The sequence below is a fragment of the Bactrocera tryoni genome, chromosome 5 (genome assembly GCF_016617805.1).
Source record: "Bactrocera tryoni isolate S06 chromosome 5, CSIRO_BtryS06_freeze2, whole genome shotgun sequence".
Taxonomy (NCBI): Eukaryota; Metazoa; Arthropoda; class Insecta; order Diptera; family Tephritidae; genus Bactrocera; species Bactrocera tryoni.
This window is the reverse complement of record NC_052503.1, coordinates 42,521,962-42,544,007: the sequence shown is the minus strand read 5'-3', so window position 1 is coordinate 42,544,007 and position 22,046 is coordinate 42,521,962. Positions and strand designations below refer to the sequence as shown.

The window sequence follows — 22,046 nt, the reverse complement described above, 5'->3', positions numbered from 1 at the left end:
TTGTGACATTAAAGAATTTACGTATTTTTTATTCACTCGAAATCTATATTTTTTTGCATACTTATCTCGTTAATATGCCAATATTTCATATTCGTTTAAAAAAGATTTATGACGCAAGCGCCTTTTAAGTTTTATACAAAAAAGAGTTTATATTTTTATATCTTAAACACAATATCTTTTTTTTGCATTTTATTATAATTATTATTTTTGTATATAACTTTTTCTTATTATACTTTATATCAAAACAAAATTATATGCACAATACATTTTCGAAATAAACCACTAAACATTTTTCAGAAAAAAATAAATAACGTTTTAAATATTGTATATTCAGTTTTTTTAGGAAATAAAAATTGCTGCCCATTAAATTTATATAATTTACGGATCTTTTAGTTGCTTGCAGTTGCATTTATGTTTGTATTTCTTTTTTGTTTAATATATTTCGATGTATTAAAAAAAATTTCAAACATTGTGTTATTCCCTAAGCTAAATCTATCTTTGACTTGATCCGTTGCAGTAGCATTATGAAAATTGCGATTGAGGAGAAAATCGGGACCAAGTATTATACATTCTGCCTACAAACAGTTGGAAGAAAAATTATGTAGTATATATGACATTTCGCTGACATATTTGCAGATGATTATAATTTTATAAACATGCACATGTACGTCTGTCAATATATACAGGTATTTTAGAAAATACTAAAAAAAATATATGAAATAAAAATTTCGGAACATTAATATTAAGAGAAATATGTAACGGCTGTGGCAACAATAACTCGTTTTCGTTTCCCTTCTGCAAATTTTTTGAATAAAAATATCCCTCACAATTTAACAAAAAAAATTGCCCAAATGTCTACAAATATTTAAAATTTCAAAAAAGATCCATTTTACATAATTCAGATGAACCCAATGTTTGGCCGAGTTAAGGACAAACTAATAAATTATATCATTTTTGATATGAATTATTCTGTTTTAACATTGCAACGCAGGTTTGTAGCAGACACATAGCTTTCGGTTAATAAGTGAACTGGCGGCTTAATTCAAAATCTACCATATTCAACAAAAAAAAATTTGAATCAATGTGTAAATTATACTAGATAAATGTGAAAACATGAAGTGTGGAAAAATGTAGCTAGCATTTTGTATATTTTCCATTTGTTGTTGCGAGGAATTATAAGTATATGTTAAAATAACTTAATATAAGATCGATTTTGAGTTATGACACTTCAAAATAAATGGTTTAATTACCAAACAACAAAACGTAAGCAAGATTAAAAAAAACATTTATGTGTTCATTACAAATTTTTGAAGTTTTTTTCCGCATAAAAAGTAAATAACCATAAAAAATATGTTTATTACTTACTATTACTGAGAATGAACTCAATGAATTAGCTTTTTTAACACGTTCGCGGACGCAAAAAATTTTAGGGAGCTGCAAAAATATACAGGCAATTATTTTTGAAACTAGTTGTAATAACCGAAATCTAATTGGACATATATTATAAGAGTAGTCAGAAGATCGTATTTTAACCGTTATATACAATGAATGCTATAGCATCCACGACGATATAGAAAATATTTTTCAACCAGAATGACGTGAGGAAATTTGTAAATACACGGAGAAAAGATAAAATAATATGAAAGTATCTAATGAACCAATTGGTCATTATTTTGAAATGTGTATTAATTACAAAAACTTAAGATTGTATAAAATTAAATGAATAAAAATTGGCTTTAAAATTTGAATGCTATAGCATTCACGTCATTTTGCATCAGTTTGAAAATGAATGCTATAGCATTCACGTCCGCGAACGTGTTAAAAACAAACTATTTTGTTTATTCCATTTCTTAAAAATTTTTAACTCAAGCAAACTTTCAATAAAAACAATGATAAAAATCTTTAAAAAGAAAAAAACGTATGAGAAGTTATTCTAAACTCTCAATTAAATACCGGTCACTTCGGTTAAGAGCGACCATTTATGTATGCACATACACCGTGTCGTTTTATTTTTGTTTTTGCTATAAGTTTCCATGACGACCACAGTGTGACAAACTCAATAGTGTTCAATTATTTACTTAAATATTTAAGTTTTTATTATAATTTTTTACATTTGTGGCACTTTCATATCTGAATTAGTAGCATGTGCACATATTGCAAGCTTAAATTCCCACATAGATTTCATTATTATAACAATAGTTTATTATTATGTTGACTAACGGTTTACATTCCTTTTCAATATACATTTATATAAACTAAATTGAACTAAGTAAAGGGGACTGAACATAAATTGTACGCCTATTTTCATCACTACAACAATAACCAACCACTATCTTTGTTGGTTGTTGCCCCCTAATTGTATATATGTATGTGGTTTTTGTCCTCTAGTACCAGCAACAATATGACTGATAGCATTGGAGTTGACAGAAGAGTTGGCTATCTCATTTTGTTTGAAATATTTGTGTATTTACATGTCTTAATAATATGCAATAATAAAAAGCGATACATGATTACGTGGGCGGAATTGCTAAAAAGCGCAAAACCGCATCCCGGTAGGCAACAACGAGCGATGCGGCGACAAATTAGGCGTTGCACGAAAGTTTGACTATATGTATGTATGTTTTTCTTATTCGTTACAATCATTCTTTTATGGTACGAGCTAATTCTTTTCACTTGCATATTTTCGTTTCTGTTGCAATTGAGTTATATCTATTTATATATGTATTTAATAATTAGATTCCATAATATTAGCCTTAATCGCTGTTGTTCTCACTTTTTTCTTTTTTTATACTAAATCTATTAACTATTTGTTGTATACGCGCACAAATGAAATTAAACTGCTAAGCCGACAGCCGACAATACTTCTGTGTCGACATCTCTCGTTCAGTTTACTTGTTGGTATTAGTTTTCATTGTTTTACTCGTTTTTACGTGTTTGGGTTTCTGGGCTTAATCATTTTGATTCCAAAAGATCTTCGCTACATCTCGTTATTATACATTGTTACTTTTGAGTTTCATCAACGTTTGTAGTTGTATTTGTATAAATAATCTTAAGCAACATATTTCTATAGTTTTATAAAAAAAATTGTTTGCTGCTGTTTGTTTGTTTGTTTGTAGTTTCATAATCAGTTTCAATTTTCTCTGCTTATAGTGATTCATTTAATTCTCCTTCGCACTACTACCACCATCATTAATATTCCTCGGCCGCGTGTTTGTTTTTGCTCTTGCACTGGCTGTTGCCAATGTGGGTTTGCAGTTGCCGTCCGCCTTTAACTACACAATAGGCACACCCTGTACATCCATCATTTCGTCTTGGGGCGATGGGCGTGGCGGAAAAGCTTGTAAATGTGGTGGCGTGGCTCGTGGATAAATGCCGCGTTGTGGTGGAAATTGCATACGGTATGATCCTTCGTGATGCTGTCTTGGTGTACGTCTTGGTGATCGTGCTGGCATGCGATTCGCGCGTTGCATGTCCTCTAAAATTGAAGGTGCTACGTATGTGAAACCCTTTAAAATGAAAATAATGAAAGGATAATTAATATAACGAACCAGATTAGTAAATACATATGTATATGCATATAATATCATTATTTTGTTATCTTTAAATTCGAGACAAATGCTTCATATATGTATCTCTGCACTCCGTATAGCATATATGCTCACATGGCTAATATCAAAAGATTTTAAAACCAATCTAAAACAAGAAAAATATTAACTTCGACTGCACCAAAGCTATAACATCCTTTGTCTTTTTTATAGCATAAAAGGATATAAAAAAATCTTTATCTTGATTTTGATCGACCAGTTTGAATATCTCCTACATATAGTATATGATATAGTGGTCTGGTCTGGGAAAAATCGAAACCAAAATAACAAATGAACATATCTTGTCAAAAAAAAAGGTTTTTCATATAGTCATATATTCTAGTGGTCCGATATTGGCAGTTCCGACAAATCAGCAGCTTTTTGGAGAGAAAAGATCGGGTGCCAAAGATCGATATCTCAAAAACTAAAGGACATGCCCAACTCGGTCAGGTCAAGCAAAATACAATCGAATGGGTGAAATGTTAATTTAACAAACAAATTAAAACCTTAGTTTTAAATATCTGTGCACACGCAAATATATACAAACAAGCATGTAAATATATGTACGTATGTATGTACATATATAAACGTGAGAATGCATTATTGCACATTTTGTTTTGCTATAGCTTCCATAAGGTCTCATGCTAATTTTGTGAGTCTAGTTCAATGATCCAATTGTCTGCTGGATCGTTTTATGTGTAGTTCAATGTCTTGCGTGCTTTTTAGCGCCAACATACCACAATACTAACAGTGATATTACAAGAGTACATACATATGTTATATAAAAATAAAAATATAGTACGTAGAGCATTCGTCATCGACGTCAGTTGCTCAACTGCAATAAAATAGTATTCGTAGTATTATTTGTAGTAGCGTGACGAGTGTTAGGAGCACGCATGCGCGTACGGCTATTCGAAATTGGTAATAAATGATATGGCCCATTTAAGTATGTATGTGAGTACCCATGGCTACTTACATACACACGAGCATATGTTTTCTTAGGTATTGCAGTACTTAAAGCTAGCCTACTTATGTAAGATTATTACCAACTAAAAATAGTACAAATTGTTTGCGCATAACTATTGGTCATACAAACATGTTCATTATCTGCGTCTGCATTTTCCAACACACAGTCCAATCAATTAACAAAACCTCTGGTACACAACGTAAAGCAAAGTACAAATATTTCGTGAGTGTTTCATTAAAATATCAAATAAACTTAGTTGTACATACAAACTGGTATACTTCACATTTACATTTATGAAATTTTGACTTCAATAGTTGTTAATTAGTTACCACAACCGAGTATATTTCATAAAAACTAAATCAAATTTGCAGCGTTGCACGAAATCGAGTTTGTTAATTTATGAATTTTTAGTGCAAAGCCTCATTTATATGGTGCAGGCCTGGAAATCTATCGAGCTTTTAATAGACGAAATATTGAAGTTTATTAACCTCTAAAATGGGTGTACTAATATATCAACTGTATTTTAGCATAACCGTTAAAACAATGAACACTTGACGCAGAAATTGTATTATATTTATTCTTGGTGTCCAAAAGATTTACAAGTTGTTACTATATTTAGTATAGCTTCAATTCATGAAGTATAATTTTAAGAACAATTACTTAATATTAATTATTTACACTGGTCTACAGTGGTTTTGTTGACTGTGGGCAAAAAATAGTAAGACTTTTTCATTTAAGTTTGGCCATAAAACCCATTCGTGCCAAATATCACATCAAAATAATCATTAGTGTTTAGTATACGATGGTCTTTCTGAAGTACATAAAGTGCATTCAGCGATTTTTACGATGAGTGAAATTATTCAACCTCCGTCAGGATCGGGAAGGACCTCTCCGAGCCGTTCGATACCAAACGAGGTTTCAGACAAGGCGACTCCCTATCGTGCGACTTCTTCAATCTGCTGCTGGAGAAAATTATTCGAGCTGCAGAACTTAATCGAGCAGATACAATCTTTTATAAGAGTGTACAGCTGCTGGCATATGCCAATGATATTGATGTCATCGGCCTCAATACCCGCGCTGTTAGTTCTGCTTTCTCCAGGTTGGACAAGGAAGCACAGAAAATGGGTCTGACAGTGAACGAGGGCAAGACGAAATATCTCCTGTCATCAAACAAACAGTCGTCGCACTCGCGACTTGGCTCTCACGTCACTGTTGACAGTCATAACTTTAAAGTTGTAGATAATTTCGTCTATTTTGGAACCAGTACTAACACCACCTACAATGTCAGCCTGGAAATCCAACGCAGGATTGCTCTTGCCAACAGGTGCTACTTCGGACTGAGTAGGCAATTGAAAAGTAAATTCCTCTCTCGACGAACAAAAGCCAAACTCTATAAGTCGCTCATAATTCCCGTCCTGCTATATGGTGCAGAGGCTTGGACGATGACAGCAACCGATGAGTTGACGTTACGAGTTTTCGAGAGAAAGGTTCTGCGAAAGATTTATAGTCCTTTGCGCATTGGCCACGGCGAATATCGCATTCGATGGAACGATGAGCGAATTAAAAGACAGCGGCTACGCTGGCTAGGTCATGTTGTCCGAATGGATGAAAACACTCCAGCTCTGAAAGTATTCGACGCAGTACTCGTCGGGGGAAGCAGAGGAAGAGGAAGACCTCCACTCCGTTGGAAGGACCAAGTGAAGAAGGACCTGGCTTCGCTTGGAATATCCAATTGGCGCCACATAGCGAAAAGAAGAAACGACTGGCGCGTTGTTGTTAACTCGACTATAATCGTGTAAGCTGTGTCTACGCCAATTAAGAAGAAGAAATTATTCAACAAAGAAGTTTCATTAAATTTTGTGTGCAGAATCAAATTTCTGATGCCGAAATTTATTTATAATGTTGGAAAAGACCTTCGGGGATAATTGTTTGTCGCAACCAAAGGTTTTTGATTGGTACAAATTATTCAAAGAGGGTCGAGCACGTTGGCAACGAACCACGTCTAGGACGGCCATCAACATCAACTGATGATCAACACGTCAATAAAATCAAGGATTTGGTGCTTGAGAATCGACGATTAGTAGTCAAAGGACTTACTTGGTGCACTCAAAATTCCTTCCCACGGGTCAAATTGTAAACAAGAAATACTAAATATCAAATTGTAAACAAGAAATAGAAATAGCGAAGCTATTCGTAAAAATAGGATGGAATTATGCGCCGACAATTCTTGTTTTTTCATCTCAATAATACACCGTCGCATACTGCATTGATTCTTTGTGAGTTTTTCGTTAAATTTTCAACCAATATCGTGCAGCAACCACTGTATAGACCTGATTTAGCTTCATGTGAGCAAACAAAAACAATCGCTCCGGGGAAATTGGAGACATGAAGGGGCTATACCAGTGTGCACTTTCAAAAAATAAATTTTTTTGCTTTTTCGATAATTTTCAAAAATATCCTATGAAATAGGCGAGGTCGTATCTTGAATAGTTTCTGAATGGCAGCGTTCAAATTAACTTTAACAACTGTTTCAAGGAGAGGATTGAAAAAAAAGTGTATTGCTCTGCAATAAAATTTTCAAACTTATCCGTAAATGTATTCATTATTTATTATTATGGATTTGGTTTGATTTTGCGCCTTTTTCATAATTTGGTACATACTATGTAGTTGCCTAGGAAACGATCGACTATCAAAACAAACCTTTTCCAATCTTCAATTTCCGGAACATTTATAACCTTGATATAGTATATATCTTTCATTAATTGCTAATGGGGAGGACCATCAAATGCTCCATCTTTTAATTTTTCCAGACTAAGTTCGGAAATTTTTTAGAAAAGTCACTAAAAAAATATACTTCCAGATCCAACGCTTTGACAAATTGTTTTATCATTCCTCACTTGCTCACGTATTAAATCACTGAGATCATCTTGAGAAAATAATGCGACGTTTCACCCCCTTCACATTAATTGGTTTTCTGGGTATTTAGCGACATCATTGTTTCTGAGTAGTCCATGCGACTTACTTTTGAAACGAAAAAGAGATTTCCATTGAGCAAAATAGGTCGTTTTGTTATTGTTATTGCAATTCTAAAATCATAACTACTGATTTTCAGTAAAACATTTCGCATATTTTGAGAGTAAAGATCACGTGACGTTTGCATGCGCGAAATGGTGCTCAGAACCCTAATCATAACGGGAAAACTAAATTTTTATTACTAACAAGCCGACATTTTTCAAAATATTAGATAGCAATTATCTTAGAAACAAGATCAACATTTTAATAAATAAAGACGTAATCTGGACACTTGAAAGCATCAAAATTTTCTAAGATATTCAAGGCAACAAAAAAAGTATATTTTTATTAGAGCTGCGTCATTGTAATTATGAACATACTTATTGCTTATCGTAGAAATCGATGCAAGTATCCTCTAATAATATGTAAAATTGATAATTTGCCAAAAATAAAATTATGATCAAACGACATAGTCATAAATTTGTTTACAATGCCAATGCCATTCGTTCAACTTCTGAGAATAGCCAGTTTTATAAATTTCGCCCAACGGTCGAAAAATTATACCAGAGCTTTAGCGTTGCAAGGTTTTTCATTTAAACGCCCAAAAAATAATATCCATCATCTGAGTAATAGTTTCTGAGATACAGCCTTAAGAACTTATGCGCTTGAGGCTAGCCAGGCTTTAAGCGCAAAACTGTGTTTTTGAAGTTGGTTGGCAAAATTGCCCGAGAGCTACTCAACCGATCCTCATGAAATTTTACACAGTTCATTGAGATACACTTCTTATAGACTTGGACGAAGGATTTTTTTTCGATAACAACTATTTGAAGAAAAAAATGTCGCGAAAATTTCAATTTTTTTGTTAATAGTGTATGTTTATAACAATAAAAAATTCTAATAAAATATTTAATTTTTATATAAGAACATTTTTTGAAAAAAAAAGACTGTTTTTACCCGAGGAAACCCTTAATACATATGTACATATGTATGTATATGTCTCTATTAGATTTGCCAGTTAAATTAGATGAAATCGGTGTTATATACCACAAGCCCCATAAAACGCCTGATTTTAAATTATTTGTAGAGATTCATTCGCTTTCGCATTTCTTTACTTTTTACATTACTGATTTTTGCCTTCATAAACTTATGAAACAACAAAAACAATTATACAAAGAAAGCCAATTGCATTGAATTAGCCAAGGCGTGTTAAAACCGGGTTCGAGCAACTTGCCAGGATTACATAATTATTATTATGTTTTGTTTTTCTAGTATACATTGTGGTCGTATTCACGCGTTATGCTCTAAAAAAGCGTCGCGAAAATATGTTGGGTTTGTTGCCACATGTAATTAGATTGCACTTGCGAATTATGTTCATGTACATGCGCATGCGCAAATTTATAAGTGTATGTATGTAAATTTACATATCACTCACTCACAGTTAACACGTAACACAGGTAGCCAAGACCGAAAATAGTACAACAAAAAGTCCAACAAAATAATGAATTGCCCCACAAGCATTTCGATAATGCAAAAACGCATGCGCACGCACTAATACGTCTTTTTTTTCTGTTGTTTATTATCCGATATGGTGCGCGTGATATTAGATATACATACATATATAATACACGTTCATTTATGTATGAGATTGAATGATATAATTAATCGTAAATGCAGTTTTTAAATAAACTTTATATTAAACTCACACAAACCTATACATTTATGTATGTATGTGTATGAGTTACTGACAAGCTTATTTAAAGTAATATGAATACCTATAATTGGTTTGTCGAAAAGTTCAGAGCTCCAAAAAATGAACGAGGTCAGGGTCTTACCTTACACAGTTTTTGCATAAGGCAAATCCAAACCAGTATATTGACCTCCACCCCGATATGGAGGGCTTGACCGATACCCTGAGACTTGAAATCGTAGATTTATATTATCGATTTCTTTACAGCACGTTCGTATACAAATTATATTGTTAAAAGCAACGACTTATTTTAATATGCTTTCGACACTTATCACAACTCGACAATTCTATCGGAGTGTAGGTATGTAAAATGCAATCAGAATTCAATCATATTAAGAATTACATTTTCATGCGAGATAGAAAGTTAAGTAGACACCTTTCACTACAAAAACAGTTTGAATATAAATATTAAATATGTATGATATTGTGCATTTTATTTTTAAACCTAAAATCTGGTTCAATTAACGATAATATGTTAAAAATAAAATATCTGTGACAATCACTGGTTTGTTTGTAGTGTCATTTATGTTTAGTGCACACTTTTACATATTCAAATCAGCCTTAGCGGTACAATTGGCATGAAATGAGCAACTCCAATTGGAAGATCTCGATTGAATTACCACATCGACAAGCAGACAATGCAACAAGCAAATCCATGGGGCATGGAGAACGTCGTGACGTTCTTTTAACTCTCTCCTCTGATTCATGACAACGACGTTATCAAACAAAAATAAATGCAAAGCAAGACAAGAAAATACGCGCAAATACCTGTTGTGTTGTTAAGCTTTTTTATTTGCGTTAACAACACGGTGAGATGGTTCGCCACCAGCCTGCTAGTTGGAGCCATAACCAACTGCCGTTTTGAGCGAAAAAAACAGTCAGCGAACGCTACTCAAAGCCAACGGTTTGGTACGAAAACAACCGGAGAAAAGCTTCGACACAAAAGTGTTTCCGCCACGAGCTAAACGGTTCGATTAAAAATATAGGTGTTTTAGCTTAAAGGCAAATAGTTATCCAAATTTTTGGTGTGTTTTAATGTATATTTTGTTGATTTTGTTTTATTATTTGGCGCTTTGAAAAAAGAAAGTCACGCTATGTGTATGGGTGTGTGTATGGGGGTGCGCATGAGTATGATGTGATTGAAAAAGTAAACAAAAATACATTGGCCAATTCAAACTACAAACGTGTACCTATTAAATTCATCACACCATTGCCTGAATAAAAAGTAAATAAAATCCAAATGAAATAAATTATAAATAATGAAACATAAATTTGAAAATTATAACACGCATACGCATATAATACATATGTACATAAGTGCGCGCTGCAAATTGACGTTAACGGTGCTCGTCAGCGATATCGACATGTGCACTGAGTGTCTATGGCCTAAAAATGGAATCCAGTAAAGCCATTTACCTACTGCAGTCAACTAAAGCGACGACGGCACGCCACTGCCAGTAAAGTAAATAAAAGGGGAAAGTCAGAGAAAGGGGCTTGCCAAAAACAAGACAAAATATAAATTAATGTGGTTACAGATTTCCGGCTTTTCAATAAAAATCGCCTAAAAAAAGAACTGGAACACAATCATAAACTGAATAAGTAAAATAAAAAAAAAGCGCAAAACAACTTTACAAAAACAAAACGCTCTGGAAAGTGGTTGTCACGGATTTAACGCATAAACACTGCACATTGCAACAGTTTACTTGTGCATGCATTCACCTATAACCCGTGTGTGCGTCTGTATGTAAGTTAAATGTGCAAGAAAACAAAGAATGGACTAAAATGTCGACAAAATTGAACACTTTCACGCTAAAGTGCCCAAAACTAGGACGACGTTTTATACCTTTTGATACAAGCACACGCGCATAACCAGTAAAATGCCCAAGTGAAAGAACTGGAAATCTCGCTTAATCAATTTCTGAAAACAATCTCGTTTTTTGAAGTTGCAGGACGTGAAATGTGAAATTGTTAAGCGTTACAGGCACATAACACCACAGTTTCTTTGTTTTCAATGTGTATAGTGAATATACATATGTACTTTTAATGGTTCAGAAACAAAAACACTTAAATTTTTTAAATAAATAAGGTCCATTCAACCCAATAAAATGTCAAAAAACGTTATTACATAACTTTGGTTATTTTTTTAAATTATGAAAATTTTTTAACTTTTCACTACCACAAGCACACCCACTAGAGCACAAATTCAAAATTCTAGCACCATGACTCTTATAAAAATAATTTTATACATGCATAATGCATTCAAAATATAACAGTTAAAAATCCAGTGAAATATTTAATGCCAACTATGTATACATTTTTAACTGTATTTAATATTTTCAGCTCCTTAAAAAACATGATGAAAAATTTACTTAAAAAATAAGAAAAACTTTAACATTTCCCTTTTCAACAAGCAACAAAAAGTAATCATAACGTAATAGCCGCATTACATAACTTAAGAAACAGCCTTGGAACTGAAATCTTTAAAAATCTAATTGGCACACATAAATAAACACCAACAAAGTGCGCATCAGTGCCCCTGCTTTGGAGTCTGTAAGTAAAGATGCTGCTTCATTAACGAAATCAAGAAGCAAACAAGCTACACCAATTTTCATTTAACTCACTCATGGTGAATAGTATTGAAAGCCGTTAGACAAATAAAAACAAAACAACATTCCACACTTTGTGTGTGTGCGTGTCAATGATAAAAAACAAAACACACAAAAAAAACCAATAAAATATTAAACAAACTTATGTACCTATGTACTTACTTACATGAATGCGCATACATACTGATAAAAGTAAATAAACAATCAAATAGGTAGCGCCACACCGCAAAATGCCGAACAGTAGACAGTACATACAGCCGAAACAGAAGTGTCATCGAAATTGCCAGCAATCGCAACAGAAGCAACCACAACAAGCACTCGCTCAGCAGCACTCAGTTTCGGGCAAATATGTCAAACGTTGTGAAGGCCGTTCAAATCAGCTGATTGCTTTAATGATTATTTTAATAGGAATAATAAAAACTACAACCGCATTACCTGATGGCACTGTAGCATCATCCACTAGCGGTGCTCTCAACGGCGATATTCGTGAAGATAATGCCGAAACTGCTAGCTACCAGAACAATGACATAATCGGAGAAATTGTAGAAGAAATAGACTTGGATAATGGTCCTACCGGCGACGGAAACATCGGTACACAATATCGAAATGGATTTCATACAAAATTCTCTTCTGTAGATAAAGAAGTAGGTATGGTTTTGTATCAAAGTATTAAATTTAGCTGAACCAAAAACTCTCCTACTATTCAAATGATAATAAAAATACAATTTTTTCTTGCTTACACACACATTGACAGTTGTTAAGCGAAAACACACAAAATATTTTTTTAGTGATCTTTGGCCATGATTATTTTACACCAAAGCAAATAGCCCTTCTACTATTTCAAGATTGTTGATTTTTTTATGCAGAAGCAAATCATAAGCACTTGTGTTGACTTTGTACTTTACACATACATACATATGTGCTTGAGTGTGAATTTTCGTTTGATTTTAGATTATTCGTTAATTGTAATCTGTAAACCACTTATATTCGAATATAAACCAAAAGTATACCAAAAATACTGAATTTTGGTAAAAACTGTACCTTTATTTCGTTATTATTAGTGTTTTTTGGTTTGGAAACGATAGGAAATTCCGCTGAGAACTCTGGCAAAAGTTCCCTCTAATAACGATAATTCCTCTGTAGTCTATTGAAAACATAAAACTGCGATTAAAAAGTAGAGCGGCTGATGCTTAATTGCAATTTACTCATTTTGTAACTGCATAAGGTAAAATTGGGTGAAATTTTTGTTGTAAAAAAGAAAATAGGTCTACACTTTGGCTACAGAAAGAACGGGTTATTTATGATTTATACCGCAGATCACTCTCCAATTTGCGGTTAAGTGGATCACCATGAAACGATCGTACGATCGTCTTGCGAACAACTTTGTTTGCTTGGCCAATCACACTTTAAATACAAAAATAAGCAACAATCACATGCCCCACAGTATGGCATGAAATAAAACACATGTACATATTACAATTATACGTGCAAATTATAAGAGCAAAGTGGAAAGTGAAAATTTTCGGCACCTTCTGTGCAAGTCATATTTTGGCAAATTCAATGTGCACTTTACCTGCATATTGAACTAACTTTATTAGCAACTGAATATGGTTAAAAGATATAGTTTATGATCAATTTCTAAAATAAACAAAAACTAAAAATCCTAGGTTGCAGGTTTTAACAGCTTAACAGTTATGTCTGTCTATCTTTATATCTAACGAAATATTATGAAGTCTTAAAATTTTTTTTTTTTTATGCCACTAATAAATACAGTTATTATATTCACAGTTGATCATTTAATCAAACAATGGGCACCGATTGTATGGTTGGCACCAGAGGAAAAATTCATGCCACTCGGTGTAGATGAATTTCTAAACCATGTACATCCCAGAGATAAAGGCAAAACATTTATACCAGGCATGCCAATTGGGGACGATTCGAAAAAGGCATATTTGGTGACCAATGAAGAGATAGGTAAGCAAATAGAAAAAAAGTCGTAAGGAACGAACGAATGTACAACGAAAAGTCTGAACACCATTTATCACGGTTTGTTGCTTAAGTCTACTGTTTTAAATAATTTTTAATTTTGCTTTAACTATTAAACTGTTAACCAGCAACTAGTTACAATTAATCTTATGACAATTTGTTAAATGTTTCAATTTCTTTTGAATGGTCATTTTCTTGAAAAATTAAAACAAAAAAATTTAAAATTTATGAATTTACCTTCAGAAAATACTCAAATAAACGAGATTTCAACCAATTGCAGACGAACTTTTAGAAAATGAGAAGTCTTTTATCTACGGTCGTAATCCAAACGAATCACCAGTGCCAATTTATGCAGTGGTTACGCTTTGTAACGCACCGAGGCGAAAAACTGTCACAAAGCTGACGCCAGCAGCTCCACCAACAGCACCCCCCACATCACCATTTAATGGTTTGCAACAAAAATTGCTAGTTTCCGCAACTCAACAATTTTTGCCCAGTTCAACGTCTACGTTGGCATCCACAATCCCAATAAGCAGCACACGTGGACCTTACATTCCCGTCTCAATCGATCCATTGGATGTGCGCAATGACACAGTACGCCGTTCGTCACGACTGTACCCTGTCTTCAAACGTGTGCGACGCAATAGTTTACGTTTGGTCGAAAATGAATATAATTTACCATTATCACCGCCAATCGTGCTCAATTTACCGCCAAAAGGTTTAGTTGTAGAGCCTTATAGCGATCTTGTCTTGGGTGAGAGCAGTCCAGTTGCTGCAGAGCAGTCAACTGGCGCAGCTGACGTGACTACTACCGATTCACCAATACAAGCAGACAGTAGCGGTCAAGTTAACAATTTCATTGCCAATTTGGTGGACAATGTTAAATTCAGTATGCCTGTTGATGATATGTTGGAGGACAATAGCATTGATGTAGGAAGCAGTTTTGATCACCTTGTGACAAATAATGCTGGTGAAAGACAGAAACTGCGTAATAAGATGCCCAGCTTTCATGTGACGTACTGGATGTTTTATCCATATAGTCAAGTAAGACGTAAAATGTTATAAAAGCAAATAGTTTTTGAATGAGACATTTCTTTAGGGCAAAACGATGTGTACACTGAGCCTAGGGCCGCTCGGCAGCATTCCATTTCCGGCTGTATATGGATTCTGTTTAGGGCGTCGCAAAGATATTGGCAGTCACATTGGTGACTGGGAACATATGAGCTTATATTTCACTGGCGATGCTGAGCCGGAAGCGATGTACGTATCGGCTCATGATGCAGGCGCGTATTACTCATACAATCGTCTAACCGGATCATTTGAGTTTAAGAAACAGGAAACTCGTAAAGGCATATTACAGAGGCCAAATTTTCCGAAAACTGTGACGACATTTAATAATCATCCAGTACTTTTTGCGGCAAAAGTAAAAAATTATTTTGAAAATTTCGCAATATTTCTGGTAAACTTTACATTTTTGTATTTAGGGTTCCCATGGTCTGTGGACGGCACCAGGAAAACATCGTTTTGTCAAAGTAGCGCGACTCTATGACATAAATGGATTTGGCACACCATGGAACACATGGAAATCGGTGGATATTTCATATGAAAACCTAAAATCTTACGGTTAGTAATTATAAATTCTATAAAAACACACACAGCTCTCAATTTTAATTGAAATATTTTCAAGGACGCGCTTTGGTGCCATCATGGTTATCATTCAAAGGTAAATGGGGTAATCCCAAAAGTAAATGCCATCCATTTCGACGAATCGGTTTAAATTTTTGCGAATACACCGATGGCCCTACTGGCATACCATTAAAAGAGCCGCATTTCCAATGTGGTGCAGCTTAACAATATGGACTTGTTTTATATCTTATTAAGTATAGACTAGTTAATTTTAATATTTATTACAAGAATGTATTATATTTACAGAAACTGTACTGTGCACTGAAACAATAATTGTGTTAAAATATTTTTTTATGATAAAGTCCAAAAGCAAATCCTTATGGTTTTATTTATTGTTGTAGCAGCAGAAAAAATACCTGACATACTTTTGAAGAATACTGGCGAGTTGACGGTCGTGCAATTGCTTTGTCTGAAGTCTAAGCAAATTAAGTTAAATTAAGTATTAAAACTGTTTCCTTCCAACTTTAATGTGCTAGAGGAGAATAAGCACCGGAACCTATAGTGACGACGATTTTTTTCTAGCCTAGGACTATCACTTCAATACCATAGCCAATAAAACTCATTGAAAATGTTTCCTGTTACAAGATCAGTATTGTCACGCGTATACTCCACTAAAATCTAAAGAGTTCACACTAGCAGGTATTGAACAATTTTTCTCCTAGTTTAGTTCATTGTTAGGATATACTATGACACTCTTACAGTAAATAAGGCTGCATATTCATAAGTGAAAATACATACAAATCTCACAACAGTTGAGTCGCAATAAAGGGAAGACTGGCGAAATTTTTCATCTCAATAACAATAATAACACACAGCACAAATATGCACTTACTTGAAATATTAAGTTTGCACTCTCGCTAAGCGTTGTATCATCTGGAGAGTCAACTGGTATTTGTCTTGTAAATCTTGTATCGAATTGAGACACATCATCCTCACTTCGCTGTAAAAAAAGAAAACAAAATTACAAAATGACAAATAAAATTTATAAAATATTAATTGTAAACTAATCGTTCTACATTTGCATTGATATTAAACTGCAATATTTTTATAACCAGAAAATAGTATATTAAGGTTTCCTTCTGAAGGAAAAACAAATTCAGATCGGATCATTATAGCATATAAGTAGCTGCGATACTTATTTGGAAGCTTTTTTATTTGCGCACGGCATTTAAAGTTTTTTTTTTATTTGGAACCCTTGCCACCTTTTTGACTACATAATTTATAAATTTATTAATATATATTTACCAATATGGGTTTGATTGGTGGCTCCAGCCGCCGGGCCAATACATCATCCCAATTAACATGTTTAAAGAATGGATGTGACTGTACGGCGGCCGCATCTTCCGGACCACTACCCAGTCTTTGTGGCACTTGGCGTTTCATCAAACGACGCACTAAATCTCTAGCTTCGGGCGTGAGGTAGGCAGGTAGAACTAGTTTAGCTTTTAAAATCGTTTCGATGGTTTTCTTTCTGTTTTCAGCAGTAAATGGTGGCTAAAATGTAAACAAAAAGAAAATTAAAAATTATTTGATTTTACTGTTAGCAATGTGTAGAAAAAACTTACCATGCCTGTTAACATATCGAACATTAATGCACCCAACGACCACCAATCAACTGCTTTTCCGTGGCCATTACGAGTTAGGATTTCAGGTGCCCTTTATATAAAATACAATTAATTTTATCACTATTGAATGGAAAAAAAACAAAATATTTCTTAAAGCAATAATTTCACTTACATGTACTCTATTGTGCCACAAAACGTGTGCGTAACGATACCTTCTTGAATGTGCTCTTTACACAAACCGAAATCAGTTAATTTTACGTGTCCTTGTGCGTCCAAGAGGATGTTTTCTGGCTTCAAATCGCGATAAATAATGCCCAATTTGTGTAAATGTCCCAAAGCTAGTATAATTTCACTTAGATAAAAGCTATAAATAGAATATAAAAAAATTATATTTACAAATGGAATTATACATATATATGTATGTGCGCATTTACCATGTTGTATCCTCCAAAAATATGCCTTCTCGCTCTAAATGCATAAATAATTCACCACCACTTAAATATTCCAAAATTAAATATAACTTTCCATCAGTTTGGAACGCATATACAAGCTCAACGATGAATGGATGCTGAAATTGAAAATGCGCAAATGAATTTTCAAACGATAATCTATTGAAAAGTATGTTGAAAATACCTTTACAGCTTCTAATATATTTCTTTCAGCTCTAGTATGCGCTGTATCTTTTTGATTTGTGACTATTGAGGCTTTTTTAAGAACTTTCATGGCGAAGTATTTGTTGGCGTCTCTGCCCGCAGTTTTACGCACCTAAATTAAATACAATTTATATATAAAAAAACTAGAAGAAATATGAATTGAACTAACCTGAAAAACTTTGCCGTAACCACCTTTACCTAGTACCTTCTTTAACTCAAAATCTTTGGGACCTAGCTTTATTTTACCGGGATTTACAGTTTCCTCTGACAACTGTATAGTTTCCTGTCCTTCAACTCTGAAAATTGTAAACATATACGTACAATTTATTAATATTGTTTTATTGTGTTAGATAAAAAGTATGTAATAAATTAAAGCCATACTAAGGATATTCTATTCAACTAATTTCCTTCATGTTTCTGCGTGGCGTCAAATACTTGTGCAGCTGTTGTTTAACTACGAAAGTTTTTATCGGTTTGTTGTTGATATGACATGACAGATAAGTGATGTTTTTAACAATATCATAAGCAATATTATTATCGATAAAAACAGAAATTACCAATGTATTAGATGTACTTGAGTTTTTATTTTGTACCTACTATATGTTTGCATTATTTGCAAAAACAGTTTTTGTTAAAAAAAATATAATAAAGCACAGCTGTTTATATTCACACGGAGATTAGCGTTTAGGAACACGGCACGATAGCCAATCGAATCTATTGCGCTGTCAAATTTGATTTAATTATGAATTAATTAATATTTGGCTTGTTGAGCTAATATATAAAATAAAGCAATGTATAACATTTTTTCGTGAAAAGTGTTATATACTTTAGTGACATGTCTTCATTAAAAAAAAACCGCATGACTACCAGTCAGTGGGATATAAAATGAAGCCCAGCCATTTTGAGGAGAAAAATGTTAAATAAAGCTTCAAATATCACAGCTGCCACATATAGAAATATAAATTGTGTTAAACGTTTAAAATATGAACATAAATGTTTTAATTACCCTTTACGCAGTACTATTATAAATGAATACAGTCAATTTATCTTTTATAAACTAACAAGACATCAAAAAATATGCCAAGAGAACTTTGCACAATTTCTAGTTCTCGCTTTTTTAAATACTTAGCACATTGTGGAACTTTGAGACGGTGTCTTAAGAACAAAGCCAAAATAATCACATTACAGAAATTTACTTGCGATGGCGCCATTTGGTTCGTGGTGGTTCAACGGAAACTAATGGAATAATTGTCATTTTTACACTCCTGAATGTTTTGGCTCGCAATTATTAGTTCAGTAGAAATATAGTTCTAAGTTGCAGCTTCTGACGCTAAGATTACTACTAAAACACGCGCTGTTTTCCACGCCCCCATATGTGGGAAGTTTCCATAGCCGTACAAAAGCACCGTGAAAGTTTTATATTATAACTTTTTATACTTACTCTTCTTGGATATTGTTTATACTTAATTCGGGTTCTAAATCGACCTGAAAAGAATTATATGGATTATAATGGGTATGCCAAATATATATATTAAGATATATTTACAGTTTAAATACTAATATAATAGAGCTTTAATTAACAATAAATATATACGGAATAATATAAACAATTCTTCTGGCTGTAGACTAGAAAGTATCGGATAATACATACAAGAATAATAAGTCCACAAAATTTAAAAAAAAATACTTGACTTTTTTTTTAAATTAACAAGAAAACAACTAAAATAATTTAATCAATAAAAAAAATGAACCAACATTTATTTCACATGTAATTATGTATAAGTGTTTAAACACTTCTTAAAACAAAAATAATAAATGATAATAGGCTGTTGAAAATTTTAATTTTTTATATTTACTCATTTTGGATAAGTTGTTTTCTCATAAGTATATATAAGTATTATTATATACGAATGCGCTAGCAGAAGTGTCATCTTAACATAAATATTATTTTATATACCATATACAAAAGAATATAAATTTTGTATATAATTTTATTAAAATTTTCAGACTTTCTTTCCCGGTGAAAAAGGCAGACTAAAAAATGCTATTATTATAACACTAAATGTGTACGTCATTAAAGCAGAATAAGTTTATAAAAGCTTTTGTTTTCTGAATAGTAAATTTTCGGTTTGTTATCTTATTAAGAACTTGATAAGAAACATGTATGTTACACCCCATTGTTTTGGCTATAAGTTTTTAGTCTTATCAAACTTTTAATAAATATTATAATAGCTAAAATGTTATTCGTTGTCTATATATAAAAATAAAAAAACATAAGTACCTCAAATTATTTTTTATTAAAATTTAAATTTTTTTGATTTTAGATATATGTATATTAGGAAGTAATTTCCAAAAAAATGATTTTTTAAAAAGAAGCAGGCTTTTTCATAGCATTGTCTCGTTGCATGTTACAATAAAAGTAACCACAAAGGGTCAAAATACTAGAGCGATATTTTATATGTATATATAAACATATACATATGTATATACATATATATTGAATACGAAACTGTATGCTTTTAATATATAAAATAACTCTTTTAATTTAATACTTTAATAAAGTGTGCCATTAGAGTTGATTAATTTAACAAATAAAGTACTTACATCATCCAACTCGATCCTGTCATCGTCTGAATCTCGAGGGTTTTCCTCCTCATGCAGCTCTAGGTCGAAAACACCACTGGCGTCAGTAACGTCTGCCATGGTACACAATCTTGCAAAACTTTGTTACTCCAGCAATATTGCTGCCAAAAATTTAGACGACGAATTCGAAAAGTACACAAAGGCTAATTCAAGGGGTATCCTCTGCTAACGTGTAGTGAACGACAATATGTCAAATTATTATTCTTCGTTAGCAAATGGATTAGCACTGACAGTCCTATCGCAAGACAACGTAAAAAGAAATATTTTACAATTATTTCACAAATCAGATATAACAAAGTGCTGTAGCTTTTTCGTTCTCTTGAAATATGTAGTTTTCAAAATGTTTAATTTTCTGCGTTTCTTTCTGCAATTCCGAAATTTTATTTTAACTTCTAAACACAAAATTTCCACAATTATAGTATTTAGTAATATAAATAAAATTCACTTTATTTAAATGTTTTCAATTTGTTTTCAATTGTGATTCTTTTTCTGATATAAAATATCAAAAATGTTCCTCCGATGACGAACACGAGGCGTTCAAATGTAGCTGCAAATGAAAAACAGGGTTGCATTTGCTATACATTATAATCGCCAAAATAAAACACCAGTTCAGATATTATTTTGAATAAAATGTGCTCTCAAGCCGAAGTAAATCCATTAACTAAATAAACCAAACATGATAAACTTTACTTTACTTCTTTAAAACTATTGTGCTATGTATATTAATGATTTTCTACCTGTTTCGCATAACTCATACTAAGCTAGTTCCCGGACTACCTGTGCAAAGGCAACTCTAATACCGTAACTCACCATTCACTCGTTAAAGCGTTCCACACTCGTATAATTAAATGGTAAGTTTGAATAGTCGCGAAACGCAACAAAAATAAAGGAAATTCCACAAACAAGATATCTCGAAATAAGCATGAATGGCATGTCCATATTTCTTTGAAGGCTTTCATATACATACACATTGATGTACAATGTTTAAGTATTTGTATTCAATTTTTCACCTTGAAAGTATGGAATGTTTTCTTATTTTACTGTTGCGCATGGAAAAATCTAAATCACTACTTGCTGATGACAACTATAGTGGAGACCTACTCCAATCTATACACATATGTATATTATTTTCATTATGATTACCTATGTGCTTGCCAGTTAATTAGTTTAGTACATTTCCATTGCTATTGGTTATCATTGAATTTCAGAAAAAGGGTTTTATCAGCAAGATGTGAGGTTCCCTTTATATGCACACACACTTCGTCCCTGATATATGCATACATACTTATGTACATATCGGCATATATTTGCATTCTTTTTCGGAATTATTTTGATTTTATTACTGGGTAATTGTGAGTTCCGCCTTTATATTACATTTGGTTTTAATTTTCTTTCATCTAACGTCCGTCATGACACTTTTATATTTCCTTATCTTTATATTTCTGCGAAATGTCGAAAAAGCAATTTACCTACTTTGTTCTTCCGTTTTACGTTATATTTCAATAACTATCTCTTTAATACACTTCTCTAATGAATTATACAATTTTTATTAATGTTGATTGACTATTTTTTATTTTTAGCACACACAACGCGGATA

General features: G+C 32.8%; 2 protein-coding genes across 5 annotated transcripts; one reads left to right on the top strand and one right to left on the bottom strand.

Annotated features, from left to right (window-relative positions):
* Positions 1-574: 574 nt before the first annotated feature.
* On the bottom strand, positions 575-21,998 carry LOC120779149 (ribosomal protein S6 kinase beta-2). Of its 3 annotated transcripts, none has more exons than XM_040111364.1 (11): positions 21,919-21,998; positions 20,411-20,684; positions 19,248-19,291; positions 17,976-18,102; positions 17,787-17,918; positions 17,588-17,721; positions 17,326-17,517; positions 17,154-17,244; positions 16,834-17,082; positions 16,421-16,528; positions 3,273-3,506 (listed from the first exon to the last, which is right to left on the bottom strand). In XM_040111364.1, the coding sequence occupies exons 2-11, from the start codon at positions 20,507-20,509 to the stop codon at positions 3,273-3,275; spliced, it is 1,410 nt and encodes a 469-aa protein (XP_039967298.1). In that variant the 5' UTR covers positions 20,510-20,684; positions 21,919-21,998. The 3 variants fall into 3 exon arrangements, with proteins under 3 accessions (XP_039967297.1, XP_039967298.1, XP_039967299.1); XM_040111365.1 differs by having other exon boundaries at positions 21,923-21,998; XM_040111363.1 differs by lacking the exon at positions 21,919-21,998 and having other exon boundaries at positions 575-3,506; positions 20,411-20,509.
* LOC120779147 lies at positions 11,657-15,860 on the top strand. 2 transcript variants are annotated; one of them, XM_040111361.1, is made up of 7 exons: positions 11,657-11,860; positions 12,129-12,564; positions 13,705-13,890; positions 14,183-14,946; positions 15,002-15,325; positions 15,387-15,525; positions 15,590-15,860. In XM_040111361.1, exons 2-7 carry the CDS (start codon positions 12,147-12,149, stop codon positions 15,751-15,753), a joined length of 1,995 nt encoding a protein of 664 aa, XP_039967295.1. In that variant the 5' UTR covers positions 11,657-11,860; positions 12,129-12,146; the 3' UTR covers positions 15,754-15,860. The 2 variants fall into 2 exon arrangements, with proteins under 2 accessions (XP_039967295.1, XP_039967296.1); XM_040111362.1 differs by having other exon boundaries at positions 11,657-12,564; positions 15,626-15,860.
* Positions 21,999-22,046: the final 48 nt, after the last annotated feature.